The 20,000-nt window shown below is 45.5% G+C and overlaps 1 protein-coding gene across 2 annotated transcripts in view; it reads left to right on the forward strand.

Moving 5' to 3' along the window:
- LOC119172225 (uncharacterized) overlaps positions 1–20,000 on the forward strand; it is a 374,740-nt gene that overhangs the window by 325,584 nt on the left and 29,156 nt on the right. For both annotated transcript variants that reach the window (XM_075890026.1, XM_037423263.2), the window contains exon 6: positions 10,642–10,760. In XM_075890026.1, the coding sequence (XP_075746141.1) occupies positions 10,642–10,760 (119 nt within the window). The remainder of the gene's footprint in view (positions 1–10,641; positions 10,761–20,000) is intronic.

Here is a 20,000-nt window from a genome sequence, read left to right on the forward strand (position 1 = left end):
TAGGTAGCGACAGAGCAGGTAGCGTTCGTTGCTCTCCTCTTTTGCATCCTTCCTCTCCCTTTCCTTTCACACACTCTCACAGTCATCATCATCATGAGTCTGACTACGTCCACTGCAGGACAAAGACCTCTCCCATGTTCCGCCAGTAAACTGGGTCCTGTGTTCACTGCTGCCATTTTATACCCGCAAACTTCTTAATGTCGTCTGCGCACCTAACTTTCTGTCTCCCCCTAACCCGCTTGCCTTCTCTGGGAATTAAGTTAGTCACAATTAATGACTAACGGTTATCCTGCATACGCGCTACATTCCCGGCCCATGTCCATTTCCTCTTCTTGATCTCAACTATGACATCCTTAACCCCGGTTTGTTCCCTGATCCACTCTGCTCTCTTGCTGTCTCTAAAAGGTTACACCTACCATTTTGCCTCGCAGTACTGTACTATAACAAACCACACTATACTATAATCTATTATACTATACCCCCTTCAGTCACGAATTACGATGCGCTCTCAGATATGCGTCAAATTCTCATGGCATAATTCCAAGGAACTCAGTTAAACCGTTCAGAAGAATTTACTCTACAACCAGTGACCATGTTACTGGAAGGACTATAAATACGGTTTTGCTTTATTGAAACAGATTATGGAGAGAACAAAGCAATTTTATAGTTCAAACAGTACAGGTATATGTCAGAAATAAAAAATCAAAAACAACCCTATTTCAGTTCCTCCGACATAAAGAGATGGTCCCGCAACTAAAACATTTAGAATCAACTTTTTTTGTCGTCCGCAGAATTGCTACAGTCACTTGATACAGTTGCGAAAGGGCTCGAGTGTCGCTTCACATAAGTGTTACCCTACCTCGTATAAAAAAGATAATGTATATAGGGCAACTACAATAGAAGTCATGAAAGCAGTAAAGTCAGTCACATATTCATTCCTGGGACCTAAAAATATCTTTACAGCAATTAAAAAATTATGTTTGATTTACTACCCAATGACGCCACTACCTTTCTAACTTTTTCTGTTAGAAATGCATGGGTCCACCCAGATTGTGAAGTTGCCAAAATAGTATCGCTGTTTAAAAAGCAGAGCGCTGGTTATGCCATATATAACATTCGCCTAATACTTCGATTTCGAATCTTGTAAACCTAATATGGGTCCACCCAGATTGTGAAGTTGCCAAAATAGTATCGCTGTTTAAAAAGCAGAGCGCTGGTTATGCCGTATATAACATTCGCTTAATACTTCGATTTCGAATCTCGTAAACCTAATAGAGCGATTGTTGTATAGACATCTTGAAGAATGAATTGAAGTAAATTATATTAGAAGCAAATTTTAGTAGGATTCAGGCCGGGCTGTTCGATATGGTGCGCTCGTGTTGGCTTAGAAAGTGGAATTATACTTGCTCGTCACAAAAACAAATACGCCGCCTTAATGGGCTTTGATATTTATAAGGCGTATGACAGCGTAAAACACACTATAAGGATTAGTAGACTTCGAAGCGTCAAGGCTCTCGAGTATATAAATGTAAGGGTACAAATTTTTCAAATCGGGTGAACATTTCGTTTCTCGCAGAATGACGCAGTTTCTTAATACCATCAAGCAAGGGGAGTTTATCAAGGGTCAGTTCTCTCGCCCATTTCATTTAATATATTACTCAGCTCAATTCCTCTGCATAGCGGTGTGCAAGTGTACGTGCACACATACGACATTGCTTTCTGTGCTACTTCCAACGATATGCATTTTCGTCTCGCTTTCTCCTGTTTATTTTTTCTTCATTTTGGTTCATAAATTCTACAGCCACAGGCCTTGCGGCCGATTCCTCGTGGTGGGTTGTGCCATTCTTGCAGAAATCATCATCATCATCATCATCATCATCAAGAGGAAATTCTTGTGTGTCTGTGCATGTTCTGTTCTGTTGAACCGTTATTTGTGAACACGGTTTGTGTTAACAAATTCCTCTATTCAGCCAGTTTCCCTAGGTGGTAAAGAAAAAAAGAGCAAGTTTCTAGACACGCGGTGATGCCCGCAATATGATACAAAGCGCATGCAAACGATGAAACGACGAAGAAAAGGATGCCGCTCACTTGACGGGGTAAGTCGAGATTGGGCGGACGCGTACAATCTAGACCTGACTAGAACAAAATTGCCTGAGGCAGTGAATGCGTCGGCCAGCGAGAAAAGACAGCAACAACGACTGTCTCGTCTCACGATGTGGAACAACAGCGGCTCAAACGGCCCTGCTTTCGGCCAAGCCGCATCGAACCCGGTGGCGTTGGCGGCGGCTGCAGCGAACGAGTGGGACCCCATGGCTCACAGAACCTCCCTGTCCTTCCTCATTTATTCCTCTTCCTCCTCCTCCATGGCTCACGATGAAGAGGTACCATCCGCTGAGTGTCTCGAGCGGGTCAAGCGCGAGCTCGCAGACCTCGAAGCCGAACCCCTGCCATGTGCCTTCGTGTCTGCCGACCCCAAGGACGTCACCAAGATCAATGCGCTAATCGTTGGCCCCGAGGGCACGCCGTTCTCGGGCGGCTTCTTCTACGTCCTCCTCAAGTGTCCCCCCGACTACCCCACCATTCCGCCGAGGGCGCGCCTCATGGCGACCGATGCCGGCCGGGTCAAGTTCAGTCCCAACCTGCACGAGAACGGCAAGATGTGCTTGAGCATCCTGGGCACCGGGCCAGGGCCATCCCTGGAAAAAAGCGTACAGGGTCGCGGGTGTCCTGCTCACCGTGCAGTCGCTGATGACCGAGAGTCCGTACCACGACGAGCCTGGCTACGAGGTGCAGAACCAGTCACGCAAGCTGTCCTGCTACGACTCCATTATCCAGCACGAGACAATCCGGGTGGCGGTGTGCGACCAGGTAGACGCCTGCCTGCGTGGCATGTCCTCGCTGCCGGAGCCCTTCTGGCAGCAGTTGCTTCAAGGCTTCCTCAAGTTCTACGACAAATACGAAGAGGCTGTCAAGTCGCAGATACACCTGTCCGGCTCCCACATGAACGACCAGTACGTGGAGTGGCGCGGCACCTTCCAGTACGCGACGCTGCTGACGCGCTTGCAGAGTCTCAAGGCACAGGCGGACAAAAGGAACGACGCGGTGGCCACCAGATTCGCCTAAAATAATCAGGCACCGACCAACTAAGCGTTCTCGAGTACCCAGGCTTGGTGGGCAATCTACCGTATGGCACCAGTTAGGGATACCATATTAACGCACAAGCGGTCAATTTGATTCTCTAGCAAGAGTAGCGAGAATCTTTTTCCTTTTATTGGTTGCATCGTCAGGCATCCGTGCGCTATAGTGTGATTTCGTGCTGTTTTCCGAAATAAAGGTATCAACACTTATGCGTTATTATTGTCTAGCCAGTTGTTGTTTAACAAGAGGCTTCATCGAAAGACAAGCGGCCTTGTGTAACAATAGCTACATCATTAACTTCTCAGAGGTAGTCCACTTTATTTATTAGCGATGCCAGTTTGGTCAATAGCACCGAAACTTAGGCCTACTGGCTAGTGCTTATGGGCCAACTCAGGATCGCTGCGTAAAATCCAGCGGGTATTGAAGAGTGCGTTTTACTTTATTTCGATTCATTTAAATTTGTGCTGCGTAATAATAAAAAGTGAATTTTAGCTTGCTTGTTAGGCATTGACGACCCCATGCCTGAAACTTGATTAATCAAGTAGTATAGATTGGACATCTACGTCCAACTTGCGTTAAAAAAACTTTCTTGGACTAGGCGGAAGTTGGGTATGTACATTATTGTAAGCTGTTGATTCCCGGTGGAAACACTCATATTCACACTTCATTCTATTGCGTTAAAGTAATATGTTTAAGAGCAGCTCATATCAAGTACACACTTTCGTTTGAGCAGAAGGGAAAGATCAGAGTTGACTTGCGATGCTGATGCCCATTCACCTGTATGGGTTGCAGACTATACGTGCAGGGTTAATGCTTATCGCTCTCTTGAAGCATTCTTTTTAATTTCACGACATATGGTACCCTTAGGACACTTGAATTGCAAAAGTGGCAATCTTATATTCTTGGTATTGATAGGGGCCTGAAAACGAGGCACTTGTCCCCTTTTGCACTCCTCAGTCACAAAAACACTTGCCAACCACCACCCCTCTCCCAAGCTACGCTACACTACCTCTACCAGAGCAGCGATGAAGTACTGCTTTGCACAACCCAAGAAGACAAAACTGTGTTATTGGCCATTACGCCATCTACCCCCTTTGTGGATACGACCCAATTTTCTTAGGTGAAAAAACACAAAGATTCTTGTCATCTATATTTTCAGTCTCCTTTAACTTCATAAGTTCGTACCTTACACTTCCTGCCGCCGGGTTCCGAAACATCCCCCTTTGTAGTTGAGCGCCACCAGGAAGAGTAAAGCATCATCATCATAAGCAGAAGCAGCAGCAGCAGCACCAGTACGCCACGAAGCAGGAAGTATGCACACGATGAAACGACGATGAAGAAGATGTCGTTCACTTGATAGGGTAGGTTGGAGTTGGGCAGAGGCGCACGATTCAGTCCAGACAAGAAGAAAATTGCTTAAACCAGTGAATGCGTCGGCCAGCGAGAAAAAGCAGCCGCAACGACTGCCTCGTCTCACGATGTCGAACAACGACGGCTCGAACAGCACTGCTCTCGGCCAAGGCGCATCGAACCCGGTGGCGCTGGCGGTAGCGGCAGCGAACGAGTGGGACCCCATGGCCCACGATGATGAGGTACCATCCACCGAGTGTCTAGAGCGGGTCAAGCGCGAGCTCGCAGACCTCGAAGCCGAACCCCTGCCATGTGCCTTTGTGTCTGCCGACCCCAAGGACGTCACCAAGATCAATGCGCTAATCGTTGGCCCCGAGGGCACGCCGTTCTCGGGCGGCTTCTTCTACATCCTCCTCAAGTGTCCCCCCGACTATCCCACCATCCCGCCGAGGGCGCGTCTCATGACGACCGATGCCGGCCGGGTCAAGTTCAGTCCCAACCTGCACGAGAACGGCAAGATGTGCCTGAGCATCCTGGGCACCGGGCCAGGGCCGTCCTGGAACAACGCGTACGGGGTCGCGGGTGTCCTGCTCACCGTGCAGTCGCTGATGACCGAGAGCCCGTACCACGATGAGCCCGGCTACGAGGTGCAGAACCAGTCGCGCAAGCTGTCCCGCTACGACTCCATTATCCAGCACGAGACAATCCGGGTGGCCGTGTGCGACCAGGTGGACGCCTGCCTGCGTGGCACATCCTCACTGCCGGAGCCCTTCTGGGAGCAGCTGTTTCAAAGCTTCCCCAAGTTCTACGACAAGTACGAGGAGGCGGTCAAGTCACAGATGCACCTGTCGGGCTCCCAGATGAACGATCCGTACGGGGAGTGGCGCGGCACCTTCCAGTACGCGACGCTGCTGACGCGCTTGCAGAGTCTCAAGGCCCAGGTGGACAAAAGGAACGAAGCGGTGGCTGCCAAACAGGCAGATAATCAGTTGGCACATAATGAGTCGTCGAACAGCTGAGTGTTACCGAGAAGCCTCGTTGGACGGACAACCTCGCCGTATCACATATTCGGAGATACTAAATTTACGCACCCATAGTCAATAGCAATGAATTAGTTTGCACTGGTCGAGGTTTTTTTTGTTGTTGTTGTTGTACTAGAGTAGCTTGAGTCGTCTTCGTTCTATAACAAGGTTTTATGCTAGACTGTAAAATTAAACCTATTAATATTTATGCGTTACTTTTCTCTCGCAACCTGTGATTAAACGAGAGGTTTCGCTGTGCGACAAGTATCTTCGCGTATATATAGCGATAGTTTTAACTTTCCGGCGTTAGCCCTCTTCTTCATTGGCAATGCTAGTTGGGTGAAAAACAAAACTTTGCCCCGTAGCTAGTGGTTATACGTTAACTAGCCAGATTGCTGTGACGGTTCGCATTGATGTTCCAATCTTCAAGAAAGCATATTGTCGCTTGTTCCAACTAAATTGAGTTAGTACGGTTCATTTGCATAAAAACAATGTGTTTGTCATCCACTGACGACATGGTCAGCCTAAGTCTTTGATGTCGCTAAATATCTTCGAGCTTAGTGTCAAGCTTTTTTTTTTTCTTTTTTTAGGGGCAAAGCTCTTTACGCCGTCGGTCGCCCGTCCCATGTCGTCGACGTAGCCAGTTGCATTGCATTGCATGTCAATAAAAACGGTGTCACAGCATATCCACGGAGTGAATTATGATGAGTGGGGCGAAGCGTCCGTCCGTCCGTGCACCCACTTCGAGTCGTCTTCCCTCGTACTTCTGAACGATGTTGAGCTTCCACATCGGTGGACGAGGCACTAACGTATGCCGATTCCTCGATAGTCTTACACACGCGCATGCGTATTACCACGAAGACAGGCTGCGGAGAGCTTCGCCCCACTCGTCATCACTCACCTCGTGGATATGCTGTGATTTTTTTTTAAACTTTCCCGGACAAGTCGGAAGATTCGTTCCGTAGTGTAAGCAGTGTACTCGCGAGAAAAACGTACGCATTCACAACTTATTCTCTGAGTCCAAGTATCATGGTTGCTTATGACGGCACCACACTTCACGAATGGACTTTCACTTTAGCTGGAAGTAAGGGACGTTTGCCTGTGATGCCAATGCGCATTCGCGTGCAAAAGAACTTATTGCATAGCGGGTAACTTGGTTAATGTTTAACATTGCCATATGTTTTTCTAAATGTAAAAATATTGAAACAATAGAAATATAAGTGCTTTGTAATGGATGGGATTTTAAACCTCCCAAACGCATCTTTTACGCCACATTACTCGTCTTAAAGCGACTCTCCGCAATATTTAATACCTGCATACAGTTTTTTTTTTTCATTTGAAATGGTCTCGGTATCAGCTGTGATACTCCGCAGGTCGCGGGTTCAAATCCCGGCTGCGGCGGCTGCATTTACGATGGAGGCGGAAATGTTTTAGGCCCGTGTACTCAGATTTGGGTGCACGTTAAAGAACCCCAGGTGGTCGAAATTTCCGGAGCCCTCCACTACGGCGTCTCTCATAATCAAATGGTGGTTTTGGGACGTTAAACCTCACATATCTATCAGCTGTGATACTGGCAACTTTGTTAATGTTTACCATCCTGATATAATTTCTCAATGTCTAGATCTTCGCTACGTTGTCTTCCTTTGTGGAGCAATGAAAAAGAATGCAAGTGCTTGGTATGACTCGGCTGAGCACTTCAATACATCACCGAATGGCTGAAAAGTGGGCTGTTATCCCCCTCACACAAGCATTATGATGCTCTGTCAAAAACACGTCAGACTTTGCAGGGCGTAATTTCAAGGCACTCAGTATTACGCTCCAACAACAACAAAAAAAGAATGATTTCGTTTCAGTAAGTAATATATTTAGTTTCAGTAATTAATATTAATAAGTGTGCAACTAATCTTATTATGCTGCTACCAGCCAACTTCAATACTAGCATAAAAAGAATCAACTGTTAGGCCTGAAATGTCTGCGCAGTTTGCTTTTGATATGAATTATGACGAACTTTCTTTCTAGCACAAGCAAACAAAAAAAAAAGAAAACGCAGTCGACAGTAAAAATGCATACGGCAAGTGTCCGGGCTTCTATGTCCGGGGTTCGTGGCGTTCATTTCCGTATTGTCCATGCATATACGCCTTGAAACTGTATCTTTTTGGTCAAAATGGGGAAGGGGCAGAAGAGCGTAAACGCGACATTTGGCTCAAGTGGCCTTCCACGCTTGTTCAAGGTGTTCACATTTACGGCACCGCCAACGCAGCTTTCACCGTCTCTACCACTGGGAGTGTGCCGTGAAACATGGACGTAGCCAGAAATAGCTTGAAAAAAAAGGGGGGAGGGGGGAGCGCGGATGAAGTTCAACCACTCATTTACGTGCGAGTCTCTGTATGCATCCAGATATTTACATGCATAATTTGGAATAATAAAGAACGCTTCAGGTTAGCACGTGATAATCTTGTTGGGTCTTCTCCGCATGCCCAGGCAGCCAGCCCATGCCATCGTTCAGTCAGCCTCACTTTTGCGGTTCACTTGTGCTTTATATTTTGACGCTGGCAATTTCTACTACCGTTATTCTGAAGTCGGGCAGGTACTGAGTCGTATGATTCACTCTTTATTGTTTGCTTGCTGAGCAAGAAGAATCACGAAATATGTTGGATGCCACTGTGCAGACTCCGTGCAGTCAAAGGCGAGGTTTCCTGCTTTGCACGAGCACGGCTGCTCGATCTTCCCCGGCCGAGGCACGAGCAGCGTTCACAAAGCTGTACGTGCATTCCTTCCCACCCCGGCAGACGATGTACCCGGCGTTCAGAACTTCTTTTCCTTCAATATACGCCGCGCACGCGTTTCTCTACACGCAGTTTGAGATGTAATGCATGCTAGAGTCAATCACCTTCTGAGCAAAGCCTTGACAACACGGTGGTTGCAACTGAAAATACTACGCATTTTGAAGTGAAGGGCACACTGGCGGCGGCTGCTGGCGCGCTGGCTGCACGATCCCCCAAACGACAGCCATGTTGGGCTTGCACTAGCGCCCTCTCTAGGCGGTGAAAGTTGCGAATAAAAAAGAAAGTATGCAGGGGTGATGAAGTGCGAGGAGAACATGTGTGAAATTGCATGTCGGAAGTGTAAGATCTCTCCACGTGAATTGGGCGACGGGTAGGTGTATAAAGTAAGGGCCCACTCATTCATGCTCGGGCATAATTATCGTCACCAGCACTAACACTATCACCCATAGAGTTTCCTGAACTTAACTAGAGGGACTCTAGAGGGACTCGAGCGCTGTGATCGTTCAGCCCCCATGGTAATGGTGCGTAGTACACAAATTCGCCTATAGCTTGCGGGCTTCGAACGCGCTTGTGGGTCTGTTTATTACAATAGTTTGGTTTTGTTTCGGATAAAAGAACGGACTGTTATGAACTTCGCTACCCTAATGGAATCGGTGAGCCTAAAAGGTCAAGGTGGTGAAGCGCAACTGCTGAACATTTTCTGATTGCTGTCTCGTGACAAAGAGGATTCAGGCCACGTGGAGCCAAGTAGAGCGGGAAGGATGAAGGCTAGACGAATTTGTGTACTACTCATCATTCCCATGCTGGCTGTGGCGCCGTGCGTTGTAGTTCCGATAGACGATATATAGCGCCCGAGTTCCCTCTATGGTATATACAGGGAAGTATATGCCATCATGGTTTGCGGGCACGAATTGGCCGCAGCAAGCACAGGACCGAGTTAACTGGCGGAGCATGGGAGAGGCTTTTGTCCTGCAGTGGACGTAGTCAGGATGATGATGATGGTGTTGTTGATGATGATGATGGTGGTGGTGGTGTTGATGATGATTGTGATGATGATGATAATGATGATGATGGCATACCATCAACAGAGCGTGTATCTGCACACATGGCTGCACAAGTGCACGCGTTGCCTTATGAACGAGTAGTAGTAGGTAATCTGATAATTCGAAAAAGAATGAATAGGGGCACCTCCCAACTCTTTCTCATCTTTTCATCAAAGAAGCTTCGGATGAACTGAAAACATATAGCTGTACGGTTCCTTTTGTGGCTCTGTACTTGTGATACCGAAACATCATCAGCAGAGCCAAGCATTTACACTAGAATAAAGAAAGAAAAAAAGAACTTTCTTTTCATATATGCCTCTACGACAGCTTCTCATTCAGGGGCCTTCAATATGTGGCCCACTGCCCGCACATGACGGTGTTCAGCCCGTGTGTTTTTTTTTTTTTCTTAATTCATGTTCGTGAGCCAAACATGCATGACTGGCCTAAAACATTGTTCTTTCGGGAGTTATCCTGCTTGTTATAAGATAAAGATATCCGTGTTCTGAATCCGCGTCCAGGTTTTAGTCATTTTTGGCGGTCAATGTGGACCTTTTGTTAGAATCCCGGGGCTAAGTCACTTTCGAAAATGAAATAACACTCATTTGCGATGTCAGAAAGGTTTTCTTTCAAATGTCCAGGTGTGCTCAATATCTGCAGAAATTTGAGTTGTAGAAACAGTAGAAAATAAGGCTAGTAGGAATTACATCACAGAAACTTGTTGCACCTATAGTTACTGTAGATGGCTGCATTTACCTTGACTCTGATTGGAAGGAGCTCATTACGATCCTTGGTGAATGTTGTCTCCGCCATGTGCTTTTTTTTTTATTTCGCTTCGGCCGAGCGCGAAACAGTCTTCCGAGCTTACTCAGTTTACCATATTTACTTATGCTTACCTAATAACTGATCCAAATGCCGCTCCCAGGCCCCCAAATCTTTCACCAGGGTCGTTTTAGCGTTTTAACGCGGAAGTGTTTTATGCCGGGGTTCACCACGGATCCGCTGACGTATTTCCGTCACGGATATGACGTGGTGAAATATATTTTAACAGATTGCAAAGAAAAAAACGAAAAGAAAAGGATCTATCGTGGGTCGTCGAACCAGCAACCTCTTCATCTACAGCGCGTGGCGCTAACCACTACACCCCAAAGCGTACGTTGGGCAAGAATGCTAACGGCAAGCAATTTATATGCACCATATATTTGAAAAGCTTCGTTTCGCTCATCAGACTGTAATGACAAATCAGAGTCCAGATGATATTGTATTTGCATAGATTTGACAATTGACTCGGTCGCCTCATTTCAGGGACCCTCACGCATCAGCTGATCAAGTTCCGGGCAGTAAGTGGATTTCTCATGGCGCAGACCTACCTGTCCACGGTTTTACTCTTCTCGGGCTTCTACCTCGTCATCTACAGGCTCAACGTAAGTGCCCAAACTGTGAACAAGTAATTTCCGCGAACGATGGAAGCGCCTCACCTGCTCAATGTGGCTCGTTCACCATGCTGTGGGCTTTCCTACTGTTATTGTTAGCAAACGACAGCTCGCCATTGTCCCCGAGTTTGTCCCTTCACGCGCGCATTGCGATGCAGTGTCTTCGAATGTGTCGATTTCGCATACCACAATTCCGCGGCGCTATATATGTCGTATTATAATGCCAAAATGAAGTAACTGGCTATGTTGCGTGAGCTGATTTAATTAGCTTTAATTACCACATAATTAAACACTTCATTATTCCGCAGTCAGTCGTGCTTCACTTTCACACAAAAGGATGAATCAACACACTACAGATGTGTGCGCAGTTACTTATCGGTTGCGTGCGTTTCGAAAAAGAGAAAAAAAAGGTAACATTTTTGACGTTCATTCTCGTCGAACGACCCCTTGAACATCGTAGTGCATTCACTAAAGTGATCGGTCACAGTCATACTCAGCATGCCGAGATTAAGTCAAGAAGAAGGTTCCATTTGTCTAATGAGATTTGCTGTCTTTTGGCCATAAGTTTACACTACTACATTATAGCATAAACAAGTTGCATACACAAACGCAGCCACAACTACTGAATGAAGTGTAGCACTCCAGCTCGCCTCCATTTTTTTATCACACGCAAAATAGTGCATTTATGCAGTTCCCTGCAAGGAACCATTGCATGCAGGCCTCCCATAGCATACAGATTAGACAGTACTGAACCGTTTCCATGTTTTTAGTTAACATACGCTTATTCGCAGCATGTTTCCCCGTGGCTGTATTGTATTAACAGTTTGACATTGGTAGGAGGAAGAGACAAAATTGACAGCAAAGAGCGTTCGCTGTCAAGTGAATTTATCGAAGGTGCTATGACGCATTTTATACAGAGTGCAAGAACAATCCTAACGTGCGACGACACGTGAGCGACGACACGTGACACGTGACCAAAAAAATATTCTTAACTCAGAAAATAATACTCTCTCTCGGAAAGGAGAAGTGGTGGTGTGCTGATGCATTGATCCGCGGCCTTCCTGCTAAGCATATCTTCTATAATGTCTTATTATTCTTCGTTCTTGCTTTCTTTCAAAAACCGTGTTTTATGTAACAGATGACGGCACTTACATTATTTGCAGTATGCAGCCATGTGGCTACCATAGCCATTCTTAACATTGAAAGCATGCTGTCTTGCTCGGTCATTAAAGCATTGCCCAGTTTTTCCTAAGTATATCTCTTCATATGTCAGCGGTGTCTCACACACATCATCAGATTGACATTCAGTAAACTTATTCGCGTGACGAATGTTGCATGATTGACTGTTGCTGTTTAACACACACACACTTTCGAAAGCTTGCAAGGTATGGAAAACAACAAATTGATATCATATGTGGGGTCGCTATTTTCTTTAAATTGTGTGATACTCTATGTACATACGGTATCACGTGCAAAAATATTTGGTCCTGTTGTTTTTTTTTCTTTTGGTCCTGTTTTTTTTTTCAACTTTTACTTTCTGCAGAACGGTTTCGCAATCGGGTATGATGACACTGTTGGGACATCCAGCATCCTATGGTATTTTATTCTGGTTAGATAGACTGACCCCACCCTTGTGTTCACAACACTTCTGAAGGGCAGCTTGAATACACTCTTCCTACAGTTGTCGCACTGTTTCTACAACACGAACACGCTTATTCATGTCACAGTTAGCAGTCTTACAAATGTTTGAAATGTAGATTTATGCATTTTGTGTAAAAGAATCATTGCGAAAGGGGCCAATGGTGTTTGTACGAATGCAGATCAAGTTTTCGAGTGTTCTACTTGATTGATTGATTGATTGATTGATTGATTGATTGATTGATTGATTGATTGATTGATTGATTAAAACTGTATTTTTGTCCTGAGAAGACAGTGTTCTACTTTGCGTCTCTTCCAGCGCGTTCATGGTAGCGATGATGTCCATATGATCATTGTTTTCAGTCTTCTTGTCTTCCCTGATGCATATAAAGTGGCTATTTATCTTCCTCCTGTGAAATAATTACCTTTCGTATAATTGTCTATCTAATCTGTCTGTCTGTCTGTCTGTCTGTCTGTCTCTCTCTCTCTTTTTCTTTCTTTCTTTGTACAAAAGGTGCAGTTGCATGAAGCCCGGAAAAATATTGTCTTTCGAATTATGCCCATGCTAACTCATCTATGTTATACGCAACGGGAATACCTAGTGTGCTTCTTGCCTTAAATGACCCATTTCGCGACATCAAATCCGTCGTCTAGCAGTTAAGGTTTCCACTGCATTTTTACTTTAAATTTTGTTTACTTACCCAAGAGCTATGCTGTTCCGCAAGAACCTTGTAAAAATATTTTTAATATTATTTAAAATGATAGCCGTCCACGTGTCATCATATCTTATCTGCTTCCGGTCAGTGACACAAAGAAGAAAATTCGCAACGATGAAAGTATGCGCCAACGAACGGCTTATTCGCTCCTTCATATGAAAAAAAAAAATGGAGTGCGGCGTCAGGTCGTTGTCGCCAGCGGCTGGGAAAAGAACTAACCCACCCCATTTCCCGTACCTCAGCTGCTTTCTCAAGTTCGACGGAAAGCGCCATCGGCTCCATTCAACTTTGCATCACCATAACTGCTAAGTCATCAGACCTAACCTGCAAGCTTGCCGAGCTCTATAAAACATGAGCGGTGCGAGAACACCGCGAAATAGTATGATGGTGCTGGCGGGAAACATGCCTCTGGGTGTAGATGAGCAACGCACATGTGCAGGCACTTACCTATTCTTTTCTTCTTTTTTTTTTTTTAGACTTATGCTTCTCCTTTTGGCGGGTGTGCAATGCAACGAAGCCCGTCGTTTCTGCGAATGGAGAGGTAGAGTTCGGTTTCAGCGTTTTTCAATGCAGCAATACTAATCCTAGTGAGAAGCTGAAAAAAAAAGAAGGGGAGAGTGTACTGAGAATGCGTTGCATATGTAAATCAGTGTGCGCATTTGTCGCACGCACAAGGAAATGGTACTGCATTATACGACACTTTGACAGAAGATCATCAGTACCGACATCCCTCCAATGGCTTTTAACACGGAAAATTTCACTTACGACAAATAATGTGCTCTATTACGCTTATTTGCGCGTTGTCGTTTTTTTTTTTCAGCTGTGTATGAAGTAAAGGCAGGTTGATATGATAGGCAAAGAGTTAAATGACGCGGTAACGCCAGTATTTGTGCATGTGCACGTGTGTTCGTGTCGTGGAGAATCCACCTCTTAGTTATAATAGAATCTTGAGCGAGTGCATGGATTTGTGCTTGTGTCTGTTCTTCGCTAATTTTAGATGATATACGAATGCGACGTGCAAAGCGCAACCAACGTGAGTCCACAAGAGATGGTGGTGGGGAGAAAAAAAAAAGCTCCTTTCATCATTATGTTTGACAGTGAAATTCAGTTACGAGCATTGCACCTGTCCAGTCTACTCCTTTTCCTTGTCGTGCGAGAATCGCGAAAAGCACGCTTCACATGTGTGAACCTGTTAGGCTCATCTGAGCTTACGAGAGATGTGATAAGCCTAGTAGGTTCATACTTGCGAAATGTGCTTTTTTGTGCAAGGAAACTTACTGAAGTTATTGGATTGGCAAGGTGGTTCATTGCACGCAAATTTTTGATACTAAAGCACTGCTACTTTACTTAAAGTCGGCAAGCCTGAGCGACCGCCTGTAGACTGTGTGTGCTCCCCGAGTGTTCTCGTGATTGTGTGTACCTTCTCATCTCTCTGCAACCTCTTTTCTCCCCTTCATCCCTTCCCCAGTGCAGGGTAGCAAACCGGATGTGCGTCTGGTTAACCTCCCTGCCTTTCCTTGCACATTTATCTCTCTCTCTCTCTCTCTCTCTCTCTCTTGATACCGGGAGGTGTGAGTACCATTATAAGAAACAGTGCTGAGAACCTATTCAAAGGAAATGCACTGTCCTTTTGTAGGCTTATTTATTTTTATTTTGTCGTCTTCTCTTTAGTGCTGTTGCGTCTATGGCAGGTGCACTCATCGAAAAAGGAGGGGAAGAAGAAAGAGAGAAGCGTGGAGAGAAGAATTTTACCCAAGAGCACCATACCCCCATCCGTTGGTTTCCCTTCAATGTAAAAGAATGTCCATAGCCTTCACGCTTTTTTTTTTTCCTGCGTAATTTGACGCTGGAGTAAGGCCTTCTGGGTTGAAAACTCTCTCGGCCTGAGAGGCCCCTGGTGGTGATGCGCGCCGCCTTCCTGTGCGAAAGGGGCCTGAAAATTATAAATTCATGATCGAGGAAATGGAATTCGCGCGCTGATAGCCGTTTGGCCTCACCGCTAAACGCGCGGGAAGAGGGCTCAGTTGATGGTGCGACGCATACCGCGAGATGTTTGAGATAAGACGAAAACGTCGAGGATCTTTCGAGTGGTTCTATCGGCTGTGCTTTTGTTTTGCCTTTTCGCTAGTCAGCGCTTCATTTCCGTGTTTTTAAGACCGTCTTTCTTTCTCGTATTTGTTCAGTTCTTTTGCATTCTGTTGCTCATTCCCCGTTTAAGGGCTCAACCGTTATGCTTGCATCTCTGGGATGCGTCGTCTCTCGGAGCGACTTTCTTGTTTTTTATGTTTGTTTTTTTTTGAAGCAGTTTTAAAATGCGAGCAGTTTCGAAACCCATCCGATGTGATACTCGAAGAGATGACTCTCGGGGTGGGGCCATAACCGACAAAGCAGACTCGGAATTTCGTTAAAGGCGTATTCGGAAATGTGGAAAGTGTTGCGGTTTTCGGAATTCAGCACTGATTTTTTTTCTCCTTTTCGTAGCATCGTCTTTCACTTTTGTTTTCCATTTCAAATAGGGTGCCACTACAACGTGGCTTCGAGCGTGAGTGGGTTTGCACACATTCCTCGTAACTCGCCTCTGATAAATATTCTCGACCGAGATTTTTGAAATGAATGACTTCTCGTAGAGGTAAATTATTAGCAAGCATTAAGCGGAAAATAGGCAGACTAGATTCACGGATAAATTGCATTTTCTAAGCCACACGCACATTATGCTGAACCAGTGCCCTGTTATTACGGCACTTTAAGAAAAAGGCTGCATAAGTTAACTGATACACACGTTTTGCTTGCAATGGCAAAATGGTTTAGAACATTCTGAGTAGCTCTTGGTGACGCACGTATTTTTCCAAGAGAAGGGGGGGGGGGTAGTTAAGTCAAGTCTGTTTTATTTAGTTCCTTTGCATACATAGTAACATTGTTAGAGGTACGTGTTCAAGTCCGAAGTCCCATTGTTATGAGAACTTACGGGGTAATGTCTCAATATTAAAACACGTGTATCTTAAATGTCGAGCGCTGCATTGAAGAAGAATATATTCATAAAAACGTTCCAGTAAAGCTAGGGAAAATGCAAAATTTCACAAATAGAAGCATAAAATGAATAATAAAGGTAGGCGTGTTTTGTTCTTTTTTATAGGCTTTGGTTTTATTTGTATCTCTCCCTTGCTTACTTTTTCATTCGGGTAATCGTAAGCCTACGTTTTTCATGAAATACATGGTCTGAGTATTTGTACACAATTCAGGTTCAAATATTATGGCTAACCACTGATGGCAGGCCGCACATTTTAAGGGACCCTGCAACACTTTCTTAAGTAGCCATGGAGTGAATTCAATGACCGAGCATATTGCGTCCTGAATTAACCATCGCAAAAATGTTTATGATTTGTCCACTACGGGCAGAGTTCCCGACGAAAGCGCTGGAAGCTAAACAGGAAGGGTTGGTACGGGGGAAGAAAGTGCACCACGCGCGTTTCGTATCCTTATCACCTTCTCTCTTTCTCTCTCTCTCTCTCTCTCTCTCTTAAACGCGCAGCTTTTCTGTGTGATAGCGTGCACACGCACGGACAGGTCGGCCTCAGTAATGACCAAGTGTGCCATGATCAAATCAGCTAATGGCGGATACTTGGCATGTGACGCGGAAACTTCCGAGTCTGCAGCATCATTTGTTTAGAGTAGATAAAGTTATTTTTAGCGGGCTTTGGGAATTTGTTGCAAACTTCGCGTGGCGCGCTGCGCTGTAATTTTTGGCTCGCGTGTTACGTGAAGCCTCGACTACCGATTGACAGCGTTTTCTGAACATGTTCAAAAAGTGATGCAGGGCCCCTTTAAAAAATAGTAAATAAATAACTTAAATAATAAAAGTGATTATAAGTGAGTGAGTGAGTGAGCTACAGTAACTAGCTATAGCTATCGCGTTAATATGAAAAGAAGCAGTATAGGACAAGTCAAAATTCACTGCAAAGCAGAGTTGTTTCTTTCCCTTCTGTTCCGTTTTCTTTTTCATTCGCTAATATCTTTCTGTATCGAACTGTGCCCCGTCTGCAGTCCTTTGCACCTCTCACCTCTAACTCGCAAGCAAATGCATCACGGCGAAAAACAAGTGTGTTCCCTCGTACAGTCGTAGGCTGAGGTTCGTGGTCCTGTGCTTGATCGAACTTGCTTAAACCACCACTATCGGCATTTCCGATACCGTCTTTGACCCTTTGACCGAAAAGATTTTATTAATCTTTCTCACTTACAAGTTCGGTGCACCGATCTACCACAGAGAAATTCGGCTTTATTTTGTGCACAGTCACTAAACATTTGCCCCGACTGTGAGCAAGCTACATACATTACCTAAGGCACACTGATAAGCTACCGTCCGAGGATGCCTTCCAAATACGCTATTGCCCCATCGTGAAGGTACTTCAGTCTTGTGGTTTGGATCTCAGATCACTGACGGTCCTAAGTAGATGTATTTCTTTGCCACTTCAAGAGACATGTGGTCATACCAATTGGGTTCTAGTTAAACAGGGGATGACAAAGGTAACCACGGAAAAGAAATGGTTAAGCGTTGCTTCGAGGAACAAGAGCGCCGAGTGGGTCACCGAACGAGCGACTCTTAAGAACATCTATGTCAAAATCAAGAAGAACGGGGCGAGGGCACGACACGCAGCTCGTTAGCAAGACGACCACCGGTCATTGAGAGTAATAGATCGGATTTCAGCAGATGGCAAGCACTCGAGGTGGACGCAGAAAGTTTGGTGGGCAGATAAGATTAAGAAGTTTACGGGCATAACATGGCCGCAGCACGCACAGAACTGGGTTAATTGGTGAAACGTGGGAAAGGACTTCGCCCCAGGAGTTAGTGTAGTCACGCTTGTTATGTGTGCGGTTCTGACCAATACGTCCGTGCTTAATTCTCCTTAATATTGTGATCTCATAATCATAAGTGGTCGTACACGAACTTGTCGCATAAACGCTTATGCTCCCTTGCCGGCCCGTGCCAGAGCGCAGGATCTCAAATTAACTCCGGCGCTAACGTTTGAAGTTACTGCGGGCTGGATTGCGAAAGACGGTTTTGCCAAATGCTTGCACTTTCGTAAGTGAAAGCTTGGGCGGATGAACGTGCTGGCGAGAAGGGTCAGTGCTGGAAGTGCGACGTCGAGAGGTTGCGCAAGCCGCCGCGTGCTATAAATGAATTTGGCCATGAGCTCATCGAATGGCGTAAGCGGGATAAGGACGCTCATGCATGTCCGAGCGTCGCTGTCGATACAATTTCATTGTCGGCCAATGGCTGCAACGAGCTTGTGTGTCAGTCATGGGCGTCAAATTTGACTCCATTGAGCCACATTTTGCGGGACGTCCCCACCCCCTTATTTTTTTTTTCGAACCCAAATAAACTTGCTCGCACATTCGTGGCCTGCTTGGGAAATAGTAAAAGAATGAAGTAGTAATTGTGTGGCTTCGCTGTTGGCAAGAAATTATCGTCGGATAAGCGTTAAAGTGAGTTTGGTGACCTGTCTAGCGCGGCTGTATTTCGTAGCTCTTTTTTAGGGGGGTAGTAGAGGAGGGGGAGCCACAACAAGAAAGAAAGCAGGGAGGTTAACCATGCACATGCCCGGTTAGCTACCCTACGCTGGTTGAACGGGAAAGGGGAGAGTAAAGTTGAGAGAGAGAAGGAAAAGAGACGAGAAAATGATCAGTGAATGGGCTGACGCGTAAGCAGTGGTGGCGCTACACAAAATTCAAAGTCGTTCACATGGGCTCGCAGCCCTCAGAAAGCACATGAGGGCTGGGACTGCCTCGTGAGCCGACGAAACACGAGAACGGTGCTTTATTAGCATCTGCACGGAGAGTGAGAGAAGGACAGGCAGGAAAGGTAACCAGGCCACGCCAAATTCGTTACTTCACATGGTATGAGGGGAAAGAGAGAAAAAGGCAATGAGAATAAAAAAGACGAAGAAAAGAGAGAATTTTGCTCATTTCTATCTGACTGTTCGTGGTTTTTCTTGCGTTGGTAATACTGTAATATAAATTCATTCCTAAACACTTGTTGCAATGCTCACATAAAAAAATACTTTACGCTTTCTTGGCCAATCCCTCTGAGTGTTTGTGAGCCATATTTTCGAGGAAACAAACAAGCGTGCATAGAAGCGTTCATCGCGCGTACTCAGAAGGTTTAAAGCTGCCAACTATCGCAGAAAATGGTTCTATCTCGACTGTCTTGGAGATGACGTTGACTGCTATCCACAATCTTGATGAAGGCTTACAAGGACTGGCTCCAAAAAATGCAGGGCTTCCAGCGCACTTCTACGTGATGGGATTGTCACTGCCGTGAGGAGAGCGTGCACTGCGCTCATCAGTGACCTCAACACAGCGATGTTGCGCAGGTCCTCAGCTTCGTTCGATCAGTCTGTGGCAATACATACCCATTTTAAAAGTTCAAGCTACTCATTTCGCCATAAATGAATGTACCCATTGGATGAACTCGCAACAAACTATATACTGAGTTTAACAACTTATAAACCACATACCTTTTTTTTTCTTTGGGGGGGGGGGGGTGAAGCTCTTTAGGGTGTGGGTCTGTCCTTCCTCCGTTGGTGTACGTAGCCACAGGTAGCACCTAGCGGGTATGTGCCACAGGAGATGCGAGATGGGAGATGGTGGTACTTGGTGCGTTCACTAGATGGACACCCACCACTTACCAAAAAAAATTTCTTGTACAAATATATACAGTGTTTGCCACGTCTTTGATGATGTAGTGAGTGATATTCGTGGATGATTCACAGTTTAGCGATGAAACCTTCCAGCGCTTCGCCCCACTCATCAAATTCACTCCGTGGATATGTTATGATGAAGTGCTGAATAGATGGTGGCACTTGTAGTTAATAAATTTAAA

This window comes from Rhipicephalus microplus, chromosome 3 (genome assembly GCF_043290135.1).
Source record: "Rhipicephalus microplus isolate Deutch F79 chromosome 3, USDA_Rmic, whole genome shotgun sequence".
Lineage (NCBI taxonomy): Eukaryota > Metazoa > Arthropoda > Arachnida > Ixodida > Ixodidae > Rhipicephalus > Rhipicephalus microplus.